Source organism: Anguilla anguilla, chromosome 9 (genome assembly GCF_013347855.1).
Source record: "Anguilla anguilla isolate fAngAng1 chromosome 9, fAngAng1.pri, whole genome shotgun sequence".
NCBI lineage: Eukaryota > Metazoa > Chordata > Actinopteri > Anguilliformes > Anguillidae > Anguilla > Anguilla anguilla.
The window spans coordinates 48867338-48885446 of record NC_049209.1 but is presented as its reverse complement, the minus strand read 5'-3'; the positions used below and the strand labels follow the sequence as shown (position 1 = coordinate 48885446).

Genomic DNA, 18109 nt, shown 5'->3' with positions numbered 1-18109 from the left:
GGGAAACCATGGAAACAGTTGCAATAACTGCCTTTTAGCTGAACAATTTAAGCTTAAGTAATTTCTTTATTGGATTTTATAACATATTCTCCATCTGTGAACTGAGACAGATTGTACTCTTGAGTTCTAAAATTTGGAGACCACACTTGAAAGTCACGACTGGCACAAGTTTCAAACCCGACCTTGGAGGGTTGAAACCATGGTAATACTAATCTGTTCATCTGTGGTACAGCAGCTCACACACCGTAGATGAATCTCATCTCACATTTGCACTGTAGGAAAGTCAACTATTTTCACCCAATGGATGGTTACCTGAGTTTGTAACTCCAAGGTTGTCAGGTTTATTCCCAGGTGGAGTCCTGCAATATCTGGTGTTAAACCTGAATTGCTTCAGTAAAAATATACAGCTCTATCAATGGACTGTATGAAAAGAATTTGAACTGTGTAGGCCTACTTCACATTGGATTGAGATGTAAGATGTGAGACAATAAAGTATATTAAAAAAGACTGTCTGCTAAAGGGCTAAAATGTAAACGTTTACATACAAGAGCAAAAAAACACTTACAGTGTAGTCGTATTTGACACCAAGCTATGAGTGGTTAGGTTCTCTGAACCAGAAACCTAACCTGCCTGTGTTTGCCTCACACACACACAAGCACCACTTCCTTTGTCACAGGCATTGCTTATATTGTTGGTAGCGATTTCCCCTCTGAGCCGGAATACTTGACGCGTGTAGGCAGAAAAACATGAGACGGACTCTGGCGCCTGCACAGACGGCAGACATGAGGGAGCGGAGCTGGATCGCGCTCGTCCTCTGCCTGGGATGTGCTCCGTTCTCAATGCCGGGCGCCAGGGAGACGGGTAAGCGCTGCTCTCTTCCTCTCCGCATTCCAGGGCCACGGGCTCACCGCGCTCCGCCAAAACCGGGGGGTTGGGCCAGTCCCGCACCTGGAGCTAACTCTTTAAACCGCGAGATCACACATAAATATGTGATTAGAATGTTCTCAGCGGAACATTCTAAATGTTATGCTGATGTAGCAATCACTACTGGTGTCTGAAAGCAGTGGAATTCTAGAACACTGGCATTGCACAAAACCTGCTCTTAAAAAAAAAAAAGAAGTCATTACACAAAACCTGCTCTTTAAAGGGTTGAACTTTATTCTACTTGCTGTCAGTTTTACCCACCATGCTTCAGATACATCCTTTTTCAAAAGGTGCCTTCAAGATTCACAGGTTATTATTATCGTCTTTTTTTTTTGATTTTTAGATTAGGTGCTGTAGTTTTTATTCATTCATCTTTTATTTTCTTATTTTGTGATGATGCTTGGTTTTGTCGAATTTTCTCCTAGCCTGCATATTCATGACCCAGTGTGTTAACATTAGGATCAGTTTAGTCACTGGGTTATTTCTGTATGTATTTATTCAGAAAGTTTTTGTTTTTTTCATACATTCGTTCATCTGCATTTTCTGTTGCTGGGTTTTTAAGACCTGTTAATATCACAATAACCAACTTACATTTCTCTATTTGCACATTTCTATGCATGAACACAGTCGATATCATTATCTGTGTGTAACAGCATTATTGATACATTACACTATTTTGTTTATTTGTATTCTACAAACCATTCTACTTAAAGTCATTCATGAATATGACACATTGTTAAAAACCTTAGATGAGAATGCAGTATGTCTGAAACAAGCTGTTATCATCTGACTCTAAATGGCTTCAATGTATTATACTAACAAGCCCCCGGTTCATAATATATATTAAAATGTCTTTATACAAATAATTAAATGTGACATGACAGATATAAGTGTTTTTTTTCTATGTATGAGTTCCTGGTTTCACTAGACAAATGTCACAGTTTGATTATATACAGTTTGATCTTCATAGATTTTTAAATGTTGTTAAATTACCTAGATAGGTGTGTTCGGGAAAATACTTTTCATTTTCATTATTTTAATGAATTAATTTATATGCATGAATACAAATATTGTCAGTGTGATATTATCATCTGGATTTCATTACTGTTTTTAAATGTTTGGTTTAAAAAAGGAAATAGTAGGCTAATGTCATGTTTGCGGTGAAAAATCTGGGAAATGCTGTCTAGGTGAAAACCCGGCTACATTTGGTTGAAAAGTGAAAGTTTTCTTGCTTGTATTCTAGAAAGTTTTCTGACTACAACTAGGATGTACACAGAGCTATATTGGGGTGAACCTAGTGCATTTATGTCAAAAAGCCTCTCAACCTAGATTTACACCCCTCTAGACATATAGATTCCAGGTTTTGCTCACTGTATAAAATATTTCTGAATTGAAGATCAAAATCAAGAAACTTCATTACCATATCAGAGGGATCTGTTGCAGTGCAGCTCAAAAAGACAAGACAAACACAGTCACACAATTCTCATACAATACCCACTATCTCTTAATAAATTGCCCTCAATAATCAATGTAGAACAAGGGAGTATCCCAAAATAAAAATGAAAAGAAATAAAATTAAACAACAACAATAATACTAATAACTATAACAATAACGTCCAATAAAATAACATAAAATAAAATCTAATAAAGCGCAGCGTGCAGCTGCCTTGTTATGCGTTGCTAAAACAACCTTTGTTGTGGTTAAGTACTGTATGGCCAGACGATGAGAGCTATTACACAAATGAGAAGTACAGCAGTGAAAGCTCCGCAGCCTCTTATTAGCAGGAAGTGGCTTACGGAAATAGTTTTCTGGGTGAGACGTGCCAGTTACACACTTATGATGCTTTTGTCGGAGCAATCTGCTCTGATGGTTAACAATAAAACTGAGGTGGGAGGTGACCTTTCGTGGTCTGTAAACCGTACCAGATGGAGACAAAAACAAAAAGAAGTAAATGACAGCCCTATTCAAGTTTAGCATTGCCTGCTTGTGCTTGGACACCCCCCAAACTTCCACTACTGTCTCAACTATATAAAAATCCAAAAGCCTTTGAATTCTTATGCAATGGAGTTGGTGTTGTCCCCCATTTCGTTGGGTCGCAGACTGTACTACCTAAAAACTTAAAGGACCCTCACCCTCCCCACAGTTTGACCCCCAATAACAAGCAGTGACAGTTCATCTTTCCTCCTTCCTAAAACCAACTCCTGTTTCTTTGGTTTTAGTAATATTGAGGGTTAAATTAAGAGAGCGGCACCTCACGAGTGCTTCAACGTCACTAGTGCAAGCTGAGTCATCCCCATTGGTAATCAAACCTACAACTGGGGTGTCATCAGCAGGCTTATAGATTTTCACTGTATCCGAGCGAGACTAAATCTGACTAAAATCTGTTAAGAGTTGAATTAACACTGTTAGAGTCAAATTAACACTGATAAGAGTTGAATTAACACTGTTAGAGTCAAATTAACACTGATAGGAGTTGAATTAACACTGGACATTTTACTGTGCAGTGAGTAGATCCCTGGTGACAGCACACAATTTGGAGGCACTCCAGTACAGAAGAACCTGGGTTTTGAGAGGTTACTATTCATTTTTACAACTTGTTTCCTATTGGTCAAAAACATACTGAAAATGGTATTTCCTATTACAAGATACAGTAGCTATCTGATTTAAGCTACTGTATGTTATAAAGCGATGCAATTAGTTATATTTGAGAAGCTCACATTAAATCCTTGGGATTAATCAACAATAGAAATAATTGACCCATTTAATTAAGTACAGAAATGCACATGGTTCTTCAAAATGTTTGAAGGTAAAATTCAATATAAATGCAATATAATGAAATATAATAGCAAAAATCATTTTGCTTGTTTGGTACTGGACAGTGATAATTTTCAACAAATATTTCACCTTGCAGAAGTTTGAAATATCGCATTTGAAAAATACGCATTTGAAATATCTTTTTGCTTCCAGGTTTTCTCCTGTCTGCAAAATCTCACCTGGTTCTGTATGATGTATTTACATATTTCATCTGATAATGTTGCTTCCTTAAGCACTAGTTTAAATGAATTTCCTTGTGATGATATTGTAACACTACAATACAAAATTGACTATTCCAGGCCGACCTACCACTAATTTGAAAGGGAGCCAGCGAGCACAAATCAGAGCAGCAGTTGGAAGCTCGGTTACCTTAAGCTGTTCCTTCATCTACTTTGGACATATAAAGGACACAAGACTCGGAAAATTCTACGCTCAAAATGGCCGACCAACGATGAGCAACGATGATATTGTCAAATGCAGACCACATGCTTCAAAACGAGTACGTCTGCATTGCAGTTTTTCCTCAACCATCACCAACATCCGCCCAGAGAATGAAACCGTTTACTACTGTGAAGTGTTCATATCAAGGTCCATAGGCACCACTAAAGTGAAAGGCACTGGGACCACAGTTACACTTTATTGTAAGTAAAGAAAAATCTCACTGTACTTACAGTATTTTTATTGTTTAGAAAGTGCTTTGAGCACCACATCCTGAAAGGCACAATATAATAATAATAATAATAATAATAATAATAATAACAGCAATAATAATAGTAATAATAACAATAATAACAGCAATGATAATAATAAGAAGAATAATAATATTTATTTATTATTATTATTATTATTATTATTATTATTATTTACACATTGATGTTACGAGAATTATTGTGTTTGCTCCAGCTGAGGCCAGCTCTATCAGAATCCGGCGCCCCTTGCAGTTGGCATCAGGAAGCGAGTCAGTGCTGACTTGCAAAGCGTCCGGGTTCTACCCTCGGAACGTTTTGGCGCAGTGGTTCCACGGCGACGCACCGGCCCCGCCCGGCAGCGTGAAGGACGTCGTCGCCGCGGCCAGCGACGGCACCTTCTCCCTGCTCAGCAGCTACGCGTTCCGGGCCCGCGCCCACGACCACGGGGTGCGGTGCCGCTGCCTGGTCTCCCACCCGACCTGGGCGAGGGGGCGGAGCGCCAACGTCACGCTGGATGTCGGCTGTGAGTGTGCTACACCACGCGTCGTCGTTAACCGCAACCTTCTTCAGGCGCAGCCAGTATTTCACATACCTGCGCTTGCGTGGACGTATGTAATATGCGTCTTGATTTGGTTCAGAGGTGGAAAATCCAGGTTCAGAGAGTAAAAATCCTCCCTGGCAATTTGGGCAGCCCAGGGAGAACAACAGTCGAGCCTGCTTTGAATAAAAGCCTGCATTAGATTCTCTGTGCCGCCTTGCATGAGAAGGGGTCTGACTTTAACGATGCTTCTCAAATGGTAAAAGACAGTTTTGCTTACATTTGGGATGTGTGACTCAAAGCTCAAATCACTGTCAGTGATAACAGCTAGGCTTTTAGCCTGAGATTTGATGTTCTGTGATAGTGCCTTAAATTGTGTCATTATTTTGCATTTTGAAAGAAGATTGTAGTTTTATTCTGTTTTTTTGTTTTGCTACCCAGACGGCCCTGGCTTTGTGAACGTGACCTCTGACCCTGGGCCGGTGACACAGGGCTCGCTGCTCCTGCCTGCGGGTTCACCTCTGAGCTTCTCCTGCTCGGCGGACGGGAACCCCCGGCCAGAGACGCGGTGGCTGGGGGGAAATGTAACAGCGCGACACGTGGGCGGGACTCTGCAGCTGGCTGCAGTACGGGAGGAAGACGGCGGAACGTATTGGTGCGTGGCGAAGAACTTGTACGGAGAGAAGAATGCCAGCATCACTCTACTGGTGTCTCAGAGCCAGACGTCACCTGGTAGCCTCAGTGAGTGTAAATTGTAGTCATGATTCAGTAAAAACAGTGGTCCACAATTCTAGTGCTGGAGAGCCATAGGACCTATTTGTTGGTTTGCAGAGAGCGGTGAATGAATATTTTCACACGATCCTGAAGGTGGCATGCCTTTTATGAGATTGCTAGGGTTTTTTCCTTTTGCTAATCACGTAAACAGCCGCAGGCACACTGAATTTACAAACAATGTGGGGTTCGCACAAAAATGAAGGTTAAGCTCATGTTTCATGAATCCCACATTGGTTTTTTATAGGAACTTTTCTTAGAACAAAAGCAAGAAGAATTGAATAAAAGTTCTGTGAATGACACCCAGCAATTGTAAGGTCCCAGGTTCTAAGGAAAATAAGGACACTAATAAAGATGTGGTTTTAACGTGTAGTCAGAGGATGCTTGTTTTCCCTCTGTTTACAGGACTGCTGGCACTTTGTGTCCTGGGAGCTGTTTTGATGATTTTCGTTTTTTCCCTTGTCTGCCTTCTCACAAAGAGAATGAACAGGAGTCCAGCACATGCACAGACACTCTCAGGTACAGCACAGCTCAATGCACTGACACAGGTACAGCACAGCTCAATGCACTGACACAGGTACAGCACAGCTCAATGCACAGACACTCTCAGGTACAGCACAGCTCAATGCACTGACACAGGTACAGCACAGCTCAAAGCACTGACACAGGTACAGCACAGCTCAATGCACTGACACAGGTACAGCACAGCTCAATGCACTGACACAGGTACAGCACAGCTCAATGCACAGACACAGGCGCAGGTATTAATCTGTGTCTGTGAAACCGGCCCTGTATGTAACTGCAGTCTTCTCTCTGTTGACAGATTCCCGTTCTGAAGGGTAAGCTCATTTTTTTTTCATCTGTCAGTAAAATTGTACCATTAATACTCCGTTTGGTGCTTTATGTGATTAACTTTATTCAGCTTTATTGTTTTGTGAAGAGGTTATTCTAGCATAAATTCCAAGCTTCTGACAGAACATCTCACTGTAGATGAAATATCCTTGAGCCCATTATTTTTAACTGCTGAGCCGATTTTATTGCGATCTTGACTGCGATGTAGAGCTAATGTTTTGTTTTCTGTGTGAAGTCAGCAGCATGGCTATTGCACACACACATATGCATTTTACCTATACGGTATGAAGGAGCACAGAATGCTTTGACTTTCACGCGAACTCCAAAGTATGACTGCCATTACGAAAAGTCGAGCTTTTCTGTGCCAACGTACAGGGCATCTGCCCACTTCATTGCAAGTTTGTGCAACCTTTTTCGCCAAACCGTCAAAGCCTGTGGTTTTTGTGGTGTTCAGCATGTGGCATGAATCTCTCAAGGGTGTGAAGTGAAATGCAAACCACCTCGTGCCGGGCCTCTTATTAACGGATTTAAATACAGAGAGTTTTCTGAGCTGGCTGCCGACACCATTTGGCAGGCAGAAACATCTCGAAGCGCGTTGTCTGCGCGTGGAATCTATTAATGTCTCTGTGCTTTCCTCCCCTCAGCGCACTTCCTCCCCTCAGCGAGAGCCAGGGTGCTTCGCCGGGTAAGGTCCATATTTCTAACTTTCAAAAATTGCTCAGATGCAGGATTTTCCCTTGATTAAAATGTTGCCACTTCTCTGTACTGTAACTTATGTGCATGTTTGTTTAACATATTTGCTGCTATGTATGCATGTACAGTACTGGCACAAATTATGGAAACACCGTGCTTAAAAAAAAATGTTTAGTACTCTTAAAATTTGGATTTGTGCCCTTTATTTTTGTTGTTGTTTCTCAGAGCCATTTTCGTCTGTAAAAACAAAACAAACAAAAAAAGAAAACGGTTATATTGTTGACCACAGGTGGTAATGACATTACGTGACCATCAGTAATTTGAAATTGCACAAGCTAAAAAAAGAAAATAGTTTTTTCTTTGCATGAATATTCTCACCTTATGCGAACAATACTGGACAAACAAAATACATGTTCAAGCTGACTATAAAATGTCCAACAGAAAGATACATTACGCTGCTTAATGATGTAGGTATGAACTAATGCACATAGGAAAGCGTAATGATTAATTATTTCTTAATTTTTATTTTATGTTGACATTTATTACATATCACATTTATTATGCCCAAAAGAGAAACTGCAACAAAATAATGAATTAATCATCCGACTGTTTATAAATGCAGTGTTTCCATAGTTTGTTCCAGAACTGTATGGATGAACACATGCAGTATATACATTTATGTACGAACGTGCATGTACTGTTTATATATATATTATTCAGTGTAAATGACAACGTATGGAGTGTACTTGAAATGAATGCACGCCATTTTATACAGTGAGCACCATAAATGCTGTGTTTCCTCTTTCGATTTTAGACCCCATCTACTCTGTGCTAGAGCTCAGCAGTAAAAGAGCAAGACAGCGGGAGCCAGGTCAGTCTGTTTGTGCGGGTGAAGGAGTGTTAATGCTTTCTGCTGTCTGCACATCTACAGCAGCAGATCTCTGACATACCCTCTCTTTTTCAAAGTGCCCCACACTGTGGACGAATCACAGCCGATCTACGCCGAGGTCAAATTCCCTCTCGCGCCCAGAAATCGAAACATAATGGTAATAATTCATTCGTTTTTTTTCTTTTCTTTTTTTTTAAATAAAATTTTATCCATGGGTTCTGGGACTGGGTTACAATGACAATGATTCAAGTTTCACAGCAAAAATAAGAAATTAACACTGTGTGGTCCAAAGTGTTTGCTCTTTAATGTGTAGTGACAGCGACAGAGGCAATGTTTTATGAACGTAAAAAAAACAATCCTGAAGTTCTGTTATATGTTTTTGTGCTTTCATAATTTGCAAACCATGAGTGAAGAGGATGACATTTCTCAGAAGAAAAACAATATCACAAAACGAATTATTTGATCCAAGTGCCCTTATTTATAAGGTAGATTTGGACAATGAGTCTCATTCACAAAACCTTTCTTAAAGTATTCGTACTTTTATTCTTAAAAAGTTTCTTACGTAAAAACAGTATGAGATTCATGACACATGCGCAGACCTTTGTTTTTTGTGCGTATCCCAGGTGTATGAGATTATGAATGCTGGCTGTTTGTAAATTTTATGCGCAAATCCTGTCCATGTGATTTGCATAAGGATACAGCCATGAACAAACACAGATAAGAAAAGAACGGTGAATGCCTAAATGTTCTTGGAAACGTTCTTACGTGCAGTTTACGATCAAATGTTATCATGCACGCTTGGGGAATGAGGACCAATGTGTTAGTTACTTGCAGACTTGCCCAGTGTGTTTCTTGCAAACTTGCCCATTGTGTTTCTTTTCTTGGTTTGAGGGCAGTCTTTTGTGGTGTCAGCATTACCAGAATGGCTTAGAACACTTCAAGCGCCCTATTTGCAGGTTGTTTGCGTCTGTGGCCTCAATTTTGCTGCAGACTGTGGTTCACAGACTGAGGGGGAGGGGGGAGGTGGGCATGTATATTAACTGAAGAACATAAATTAAAGAGAAGAACATTTGATTCAACAGCGCACAAATTCAGGGCAGAGTAATACATAAATCATAAATGAACACACCCACAATGGAAAACTCATTCCACAAATGAGATGACAGGTGTACGCAAGTAGGGTGGAAGAGGGGGGTGGGTATATTGACAGGTAATCTGTAAACCCTCCTCTTAAAAATGAATGCATTAATGGTGAACCCATTCTTCATATCAGCTGAAAGTGTACAAGGACGTTCTCAAATTAAGATCCTCTTGGTGGAAAATCCAGGTTCAGAAAGTAAAAAAGGCTGGCAATTATCTGATAATTCTGATAATTAGCACAGTATGTAGAACTAATTAGTGTAATCAACAGGCTGAGTTCACGGGTCGAAGAAACACATGGCAGAACTTTTACTTTCTGACCCACCAGACTTTCCACCTCTGCTTCATAGAAATGAATGCATCGATGAAGAACCCATTGAGCAAACGAGAAATAGTCTTATTGGTGGAGTGGTGGAAAAACAAGCTCAATAATCGTTTTCTTTCTTGCAGGAAGCTACTGAATCTACCATTTACAGTACGGTAATATTTCGGAATGCCTGAGGCCACCATGGTGCCAGACGAAATCGCCAAAACAGTGACCATAGCGTGATGGATACGGCCTAGCTGGACGTACTGGCCAGATCTCAGAATGACAGTTTTTGAAAGAGACCGTTTGTGATTGTACACTTTGGTTAGTGACGTGTCGACAATTCACGGATCTGCTAGGGCTGCATTCAAATTGTACTGTCAAGTAAAGAGTGAAAGCACTTTTAGTATGTACTTCCCCTGGATCTGTGGTCCGAGCAGGGTTGCTAAGGCCTACAGGCCAACCATAATATACTCTTTCCCCCAATAAAGTTTTAGCACCAAACAATGGAACCTGAAAACCTGACAAGACTTGTATTCGTCCAGCATTTGTCCTCAATTCATCGCTCAATTCACAATTAAATGCAATTGTTCTTTTTTTGCCTTCCGCAGCATCATTTGGGCAGTTCACCAACAGACATCGACAAAATTAACTCTCCCAATTGTGTTCGCCAAGCAAATAACTTAACACTTGGCTTAAAGTTCACGTCTGAACCGAGGGCGTTGATTGAATCCAGATGCCACTGCACACTGCCACATGACCACATGTGCGCAAAGATGACGTTTCATAGCAGGTTGGATTTGAATTCACCCCATGTGATGGTCCACATACACAAGCTGCCTGTACAAGGCCAGACACCCTCTTACCTCTATTGCAAACCAGCAACCCAGCAGTAGTTGTTTTTGTTTTTGCTTTCAAAATTGTTTATGCTGGTTTACAGCCTGTAGATATCTTTTCAGTGGTTTATGGAGCAAAATAAAGTGCACTTTATTTATTTGTTGTGGTCCTTTTTCATACAGCAGTGACTGACCGTCAGGCTATTGATTCAAAACTGAATTTGGGGGTCCTTTTGTATTCTCTCCTAGGTTTTTTCCACATCATTTGAAGATAAGAAATGAGCAGCTTAAATTAAACTTTAATTCTAATCAGTTCACATTGGAAATTGCAAAAACGCAAACTATAACAGATACCATAAGTGATAAAACATACTAGCAGCTTTGTTGAAAATTATTCATTCTTTTTGACAATACTCTTTTTGACAATACTCCCTCCCTGAGAAAACTTTTAGTGGCAATTTTTTTTGCAGCAATTGGCAATGAAATTGGTGCAGGATCACTTTAGAATGTACAACTCGCATGCATGTTTTTGAACATTCAAATCGTTTAATCTTTGAAGCACAAAAATAAAATAGGCCAATTATTACTTCATGAAAGGTTTCAAAGGAGCAGCCAGTCATTACTAGAACTCTTGATGTAAAAAAAAGGGAAAAGATTTAAATCAGAAAGTTCAAAGTATTTCTGAAACTATACGTTGAGGCCTTGTTTTTTTTAAAAATTTTTTAACATATCTATTCACTCATCTAAAAATGGTTTTAGGCAAACATTGTGTCTGCAGGAAAGAAAAAGAAAAAAGAAACTGAAAAGCTGAAAGTTGATGAGAATTAAATTTCTTTGATCATAACTGGGTCATGGGACTGAGTTCCACATAATTGATTTAATCAACAAACAACTTTCAAAGGAAATTAAACATTTCCCTTTCAATAAGCGTTAGTAATGTTAGTTTTATGATTAAACCTTCTTTAATATGATACTGCTTGTTCCAAATTAAAACTGAGTTTGGGAACCGTAGCTGAATTTAGCAGATTTTTCATCCCATCTGCTTTTTCTTAGCAATAGCATCACCTAGTGGAATTGTCTTGCAAGTATTTTGGTGAATGAGCAGTTCATAATGTAAAGACAATGGATCAACATTGCGTTTGAGTCAGGACTCTCATTACCATCTATTAACAGTCTCATTCGTTTGAGTGAAAGGGTAAATTGACTTTTTTTTACCCAGAAACACAAGTGACACAAATGTAGTTGATATAAGTATAGGTGATATAAATGTAGTAACAATTTACTCTAGCTTTGAGTCAATGACGACCAGGTATTAATTCAACAACTAGAGCAGATGATTTGTCTAAATACAGCAAATAACTAACATGCAATTTCTGAACTCACAATAACGTTTTTCTCTCTAAAGGATCAGGTAATAATCACAGTGACTGAATTCTGAAGTTGAAAGTATTTCAAGAGATGTTCCTTTACAAAAAGCCAGTCATGAAATGTGGGGCGTGTGATTCTGCATCGCCACCTGCTAATTATCTTTTTAAGTTTATTAAATAAAAATGTAAATAATGCTGAGTACACACCAATACTATGAGGATTTTTCACTTTTAATCTTTAATCTTATTTGTTGCTTTCTCAGTGTTCTCATTGCAGAATGAACACCATCTGCACTGCATTTTTTTTCCTTCATTTTTGCTTACTCCTAATATTAAGGGGTTTTATTTTATTTCACTGTACAATGATATTAAAGATATCCGTCATTTTGTTTAGCTAAAGCAATGTTTCTATCGTCTGTTTCCTTATTTTACTGGAAAAGCTTTATAAATGTGATAGGTGTAATATAATATGTTAGAAAGTAGCACATATAGATGAAATGCAAACCAGCAATGTTTCTACTGACCATTTTCAGATTTTTCTTCAAAGGCTTTGTAAATGTAATGAGCGTGATATAAATGTTAGAGAGCAGCACATATAAATGAAATGCAAACCACATGTGCTTAAAATACAGACCCAGAGATATCTTCAGGGAAACAGGCAGTAAAGACATGCAGTCAAATCTACCCTTTTTGAGTGGGTTGCCTCTGGCGCCTGTTGCAAATTAAATGGGAGTACAAATCAACAGACACCATTTAAGGTCCCATAAAGTAGCAGACTTCACCTCCTCGGGCGCTTTAACAAAAGTGTGAGGTCCACACATCTTCATAATCAGCTTTCAGAAACGTGCGGTTACGCCGTGCTAGAGTGTGAATTCACTAACACCAACTCACTCTTCATAGACATAAACAAGCTGGGCAGATGCACTCTCTATTAGCCAATCAACACACAATGTTTTTGATCCTACATGCATTTCACAGGAAGCCTCAAATGGTGTCCAAGTCCCACCAGGTTGGTTCAGTTTTTAAAGGGGTCTTTGTTCAGGTTTTCGTAAAGCAAGAAAGTAATACAGAAAATGTGATTGGTTGTATATTTCATAATCTTGCCAAATAGACAGCTCTTTGACCATCACTAATGAACATGTACAGTTGATCCACTGATGCTGAAATCTAATACCGTTGTTTCAAAGACACAAAAAATGTCCATGTTGAAAGCGTGTGTGGTAGAGGTTTATTTAAACCATGCATAGTTAACAGCTTGCGCAGCTGCTGAACATTTTCATACCACAGACAATGTGCTTCCCTCCTTGTTGCAAATGACCTTTTTTCAAGTAACAGACACAAATGACCATAAATAGACCATGCAGCTCATATGCTACCTTTTAAGGTAGCCCTAGAAAATGCTTTAGCTCACTACATGGATGGTAAAATCAACAGAAAAACTAAAGCACGTCCTACAAACTCTTGAGAAATGAGAGAACTTACCTGAGAGCACAGCCTCTCAGAAACGTGTTCTTCATGGCAAAGTGACTTAAGAATCTTCTCATTTGATTATTTCAGAAAGAGCCAATCAACGACCTTACAAGAAAAACTAAAGCACTGCACCCAAACAGAGGCAATAGACTAAAAATAAATATATGCACAGCAGATGAAAGAGCATGCAAAGTTTTCCAAAAAAAAGTCAAAAAGGAAAAGGCATGTCAAATAAAAAATAAAAAAGTTGGAACTCAAAAGCGCGGTTCCCCAAACGGAACTAAAACTTCAGAGCCTGTACTTGTAAGCGTGTGAGAGCAGAACAGGTGAGTCTGCCATTCCATAATGAGCCCATGAGTCATTCCATCCTCCCCTGATTGCTCAAAGCTTGCTTGCGTGGTGCCTGGCTTTGGTTCTTGGTCCTCCAACCGGTCCACCGAAAATGCAAGTAACACCTCAACACTGGTGGATCCAAAGTGCAAAGTCTGACTCTGGACCCAAACTTTTAATATTGTCCCTTATTGTCTGCAGGGCCTGTCTATTAAACAAAAAGGTTATGTATGGGGTTCACATTTTAGGTCAGGTGTGCCCAATCCTGTTCCTGGATATCTACCATCCTGTAGATTTTCATTTCAACCCTAATTTGTCACAACTGATTCTACTAATTAGCAGCTGAATGAGATCTCTACCTTTTGGTTGAGGTGTGCTTTGTTAGGGTTGGAGTGAAAACCTACAGGACTGTAGATCTCTAGGAACAGGATTGAGCAGCCCAGTTTTAGGTGAATCATGTTAATGCAAACTTGGGCCGGCCCAAATCCATAGGTTAGAAAAAAAAAAAAAATACATTTGATTTGTTGGCAACATACCTAGTACGGTTTCAAACATGGTTTCAATTAAATATTTTAGAATAAAATGTAAAATACAAATTGCAAGGGTGGTCCTGTCATTTTTAAAATTATTTGTTAATTACAAGCCACTCAATTTTCACCCACACACACACACAAAATGGCCACCTTGTAATGTTTTTTTCATGGGTAGAAATGTCCGGGGATATAAAGTTCCTCTGCAAATGTTTCGTTAGGGTTTGTCCATATCCCCGGGCAAAGTCTTGTGCCTCTCTCTCTGGCAGGGCACTAAAATAGGACATTTTTGTTTTCACCTTTTTTAGGCTGCCCCAAAAGGCCCATACGTACCACCTGAGGGGGAAAAAACATGCAGTCACAAATCATAAAAATATTAATGAAGGCGCCATGGATACCTAATAGGCTATAATTCATTCAGGAATGTGATGATTTCTGTGATTACATTCATATTAGAGGAAACACAGGGCTACATACAACGTAGGCTCCGCAAACATATCTGTGAGGTCCCTAAAGACGCATTCTCTTCCCCAAAGCACGGTTAGCCAAGTAATCCAAAATCAGCTAACATGCTAAGGGTTGGGTTTGGCTATGTGCTTGTGGGTCTGTATATAGCCAATTATGATTAATCACTTTTTATCAATAAACAAAATAAGTTTTAACATGGTTGTTATTGCAAACTAAAACTAATATGAAAACATGTTGTCACAAAATTGAGTTGGACACACCCTAATTCCCCAGGCCCTTGTGTTACGGCTAGTATTTGACAATTGTGTCTTGACTGTTAAAATAGGTCTCCTAATGTATTGTTCTACAGGCATGTGCTAAATTGTAACCAAAAATGAAAGTATTTGAGGGTCTGCTGGTTTTTGTTTTCACTTAAAATTCCACAACTAGTTCTGATCCAAGAAACAAAGTGAAGTGAGTTAAAGGATTAATCAACCGCTTTCACTGGATCATGAACTGCTGAGTAACAACAAAAAACAGGTCCAGAATTGTGGACCACTGTTTTTACTGAATCCTGACTAGAATTTCACTCACTGGGACATGCACCAGTACGTTCCCCCGTCTTCCTCCTGCACTGCAGCCAACTGCAGAGTCCCGCCCACGTGTCGCGCTTTTACACTCCCCCCCCAGCCACTAAGTCTCTGCCCTGGGGTTCCTGTCTGCCAAGCAGGAGACACTTAGAGGTGACCCCAGGGTGAAAGGTCACGTTCACTGAGCTGGGGCCGTCTGGGAAGGAAAACAGAAAAAACAGGAACAAACTAAAATCTTCTTTAAAAGCACAAAAAATCTCGCAAATTAATCTAAAGTAAACTGCGAGGCGGATGTGTAGGTTGCTTTAGCACTTTTAGAGGTGTAAGTAGGGCCACCATTTTGCATCCACCATGTGACCTGCAGGGATCTAAACTTGTATTGTATTTAAACTCTGTATTTCAATGGTTATCCTCAAGGGGTCCCCATAGGCACTCCAACGGCACAGTTAAGCCACTATTCATACAATTCTAATTAAGTCATTTGTAAACGATGAGTTGATGTAATGTGGGGGAAGTCAGGAAAGAAAATTAACATGGATAGAACTTGAAATGCTATGAAAAGCATGTCTTTGAGCCAGTGGTCCTCACTCATGGTCTTGGAGAGCCACAGGGTCTGCTGGCTTTCATTGTTACTCAGCACTTGATTAGTTAAAGCAGTTGATTACACAGTTAACTCAGTTCACCTGGTTTCTTGGGTTTGAATCAGTCGCTAAGCCAGCAGACTCCATGGCTCTCCAGGACCAGGACTGCAGTAAAAAATAAAAATGCATCCATATAAAACAGGGGTGTCCAATCCTATCTGAAAAGTGCCGGTGTGGGTGCAGATTTTTTATTTTAGCCCAGCACTAAGACACCTGATTCTACTTACAGTCTTGCTTGAAGACCAAGATTTGTTAATTAGTTCATGAACTCATTTTTTATCTAACTTTTTTTGTAAAAGTGAAACATTATATAACTGCTTTAAATTTTAATGTGGGCATTTCCTACTGCTTCGAATAAAAACCCTGTACAACATTTAAAACCACTGCAACATGTCTGTTGTAGTAAGAAATCAAACTGAATTTAACGTGTGTCACTTTTAAACATTTCTGTGAATCATCACCTGTGCTTAATTAGTGGCAATTACTTGATCAACTTATCAAGGGGGTGCAAATGGGATAATTGTTTGAGAAGGGACTTGACAAACAGGCTATTGCGACCTCTAGCTGGCGGAGGACTGAAGTACCATGCCAGAAAACAAGGGGAGGCAAACTGGTGGCCCTAGTTATAATACATTATACACATTATAATCTACGTGGGATATTACCAGTGTTAGCGGCGGCGTCAGATCTCCACGTCGGGGTCCGTGAATCCCTTCTTCCCCTCGTTGACGAGGACGGGCTTTTCTGTCCTGGTGTGCCACACGAGAATCTGCGGAGGAGCCCAAGGTTCAAGAGCTCGGATTTAATACAGAATTATAAAAAAAATATATACAAATAAAAAAAAAAACACATGCAGAGGAACCAAGAGCTCAGGGTCAAGTTCTCATATTTAATACAGCGTTATAAAAAGAGTGAAATAGCCTGGTGCTTCAACAGCGAGGGATATCTGGTGACACCTCACTTGAAATATAGGCCATGAAGCCAGTATCACCCTGTCATAAGCTTGGTAGAACACCCCCGGTTCGTGATAGTTCTTGTTTAGGGCTGCTAAAATTCTAGAGCGAACTCTGGGTCAGAATGAACATCAGTAACAGGCTTAAAGAGACTGTCTGTGCCTATCTGTGCTAATCTGTCCCAATGTACCTAAACTTCACTTCCCCTGCAACAATACTCAGCTGGAACATCTGCATTATCGCCATGGGAGCCTGTATTGTATCCTGTTTTCTGTGTGTCCATTTATGTAGGTGTGAAACTGATACAGTGGTAACTGTTCTTTGCTCTGGTAAGAGAGATGCTATGTAGCCTCATAAAGTGGGGGGAACTTTTTTGTGAGGCACCGGGAGCACTAAAAGGCCAAAAGCCTGAAATGTGTGGAAGAGCAAAGCAGCAGCACTCTTACGGTGCTGAGAGAGCCTTTTTTCTCTTATCATGAAAGGAAATACATCAGGGGAAAGGGCAGGCAATGCCAGCTTTCACTTGAGTCTGAAATAACTTCAAAACAGGCCAAAACCCCAGCAACACTGGGCTGAGTGAATCATAGATGGGTTGTATAAGCCTTTACGCACACGAGACTCGGGCTTGTTTTTCTACATGAAAGGAATTATTCTCGCCAGTGAGCCTTTTTACTCAAAGAACATTGCTTGAATATTGCTTTAACGGTATTCTGGGGCCCACTGTGATCTGTTTTATAGACCGTAGAGTACACCTGTTCATTTAGAGAATGGATTTCCCTGTCCTCCAAACACCAGGCCATTGTGAGTATCCCAGAAACCCATGTTATTGATTCTCGCTGTTAAGCCATAGCGTGATTTGTTGTAGTTGCATGAGAACCCTATCAGAGGTACACTTTCAGAGTAGAATGTAATCTCAGCAGTGTTAATATCACTGAGCCTACAGGGCCTCCAGGAGAGATGAAGCAGCTTCACGGGAGACCAGCAGGACCTAAAATTCATTTCCACCTGGCCCACCCCCCCACTTCTTCTATGAATAATGCACATACACGTCTGACGCGCCGGACGCCCTACCCCTGGGGAGGGGGGATTTATAGACATAGATGGAGCTGAAGAGGGGCATCATGAGGATGAGAGCAGTCAGAGAGCGGTCTACAGCCTCTCCACTCCTGCTGGGAAGACCCCTCCAGCAGCACTAAACCCTAACCCCCCCAACACAACCACACAGCAGGGGAGAGATCCTGTAAGGCTGTCCCCAACAAAATCATGTTTGTGCCTGGCAGGAGTCATGGGCCACAGCCTGTCTCTCTTCAATTAGCTGCTGTCAGTC

General features: G+C 40.2%; 2 protein-coding genes across 8 annotated transcripts in view; one reads left to right on the top strand and one right to left on the bottom strand.

The window, feature by feature from the left end:
- Window positions 1-677: 677 nt before the first annotated feature.
- Window positions 678-10612, top strand: LOC118235267 (hemicentin-2-like). 3 transcript variants are annotated; one of them, XM_035432440.1, is made up of 10 exons: window positions 678-861; window positions 4039-4380; window positions 4643-4951; window positions 5408-5707; window positions 6143-6256; window positions 6561-6576; window positions 7234-7274; window positions 8097-8153; window positions 8249-8328; window positions 9762-10612. In XM_035432440.1, exons 1-10 carry the CDS (start codon window positions 747-749, stop codon window positions 9810-9812), a joined length of 1425 nt encoding a protein of 474 aa, XP_035288331.1. In that variant the 5' UTR covers window positions 678-746; the 3' UTR covers window positions 9813-10612. The 3 variants fall into 3 exon arrangements, 2 of the variants coding, with proteins under 2 accessions (XP_035288331.1, XP_035288334.1); XM_035432443.1 differs by having other exon boundaries at window positions 710-861; window positions 4256-4380; XR_004766818.1 differs by lacking the exon at window positions 9762-10612 and having other exon boundaries at window positions 6217-6256; window positions 8249-8281.
- A 3643-nt stretch (window positions 10613-14255) lies between these two features.
- The window catches only part of LOC118234966 (galactosylgalactosylxylosylprotein 3-beta-glucuronosyltransferase 1-like), a 45548-nt gene continuing 41694 nt past the window's right edge, over window positions 14256-18109 (bottom strand). For 3 of the 5 annotated variants that reach the window (XR_004766766.1, XR_004766763.1, XR_004766765.1), the window contains 3 exons: window positions 16495-16598; window positions 15193-15384; window positions 14256-14487 (listed from right to left, as the gene is read on the bottom strand). Coding sequence is in view for 1 of the 5 variants with exons in the window: in XM_035431861.1 (XP_035287752.1) it covers window positions 16512-16598 (87 nt within the window). In the remaining 4 variants the exon portion in view is untranslated. Of the gene's footprint in view, window positions 14488-15192; window positions 15385-15871; window positions 15935-16494; window positions 16599-18109 lie in introns of all 5 variants that reach the window. The other 2 variants (XR_004766764.1, XM_035431861.1) reach the window with 2 other exon arrangements.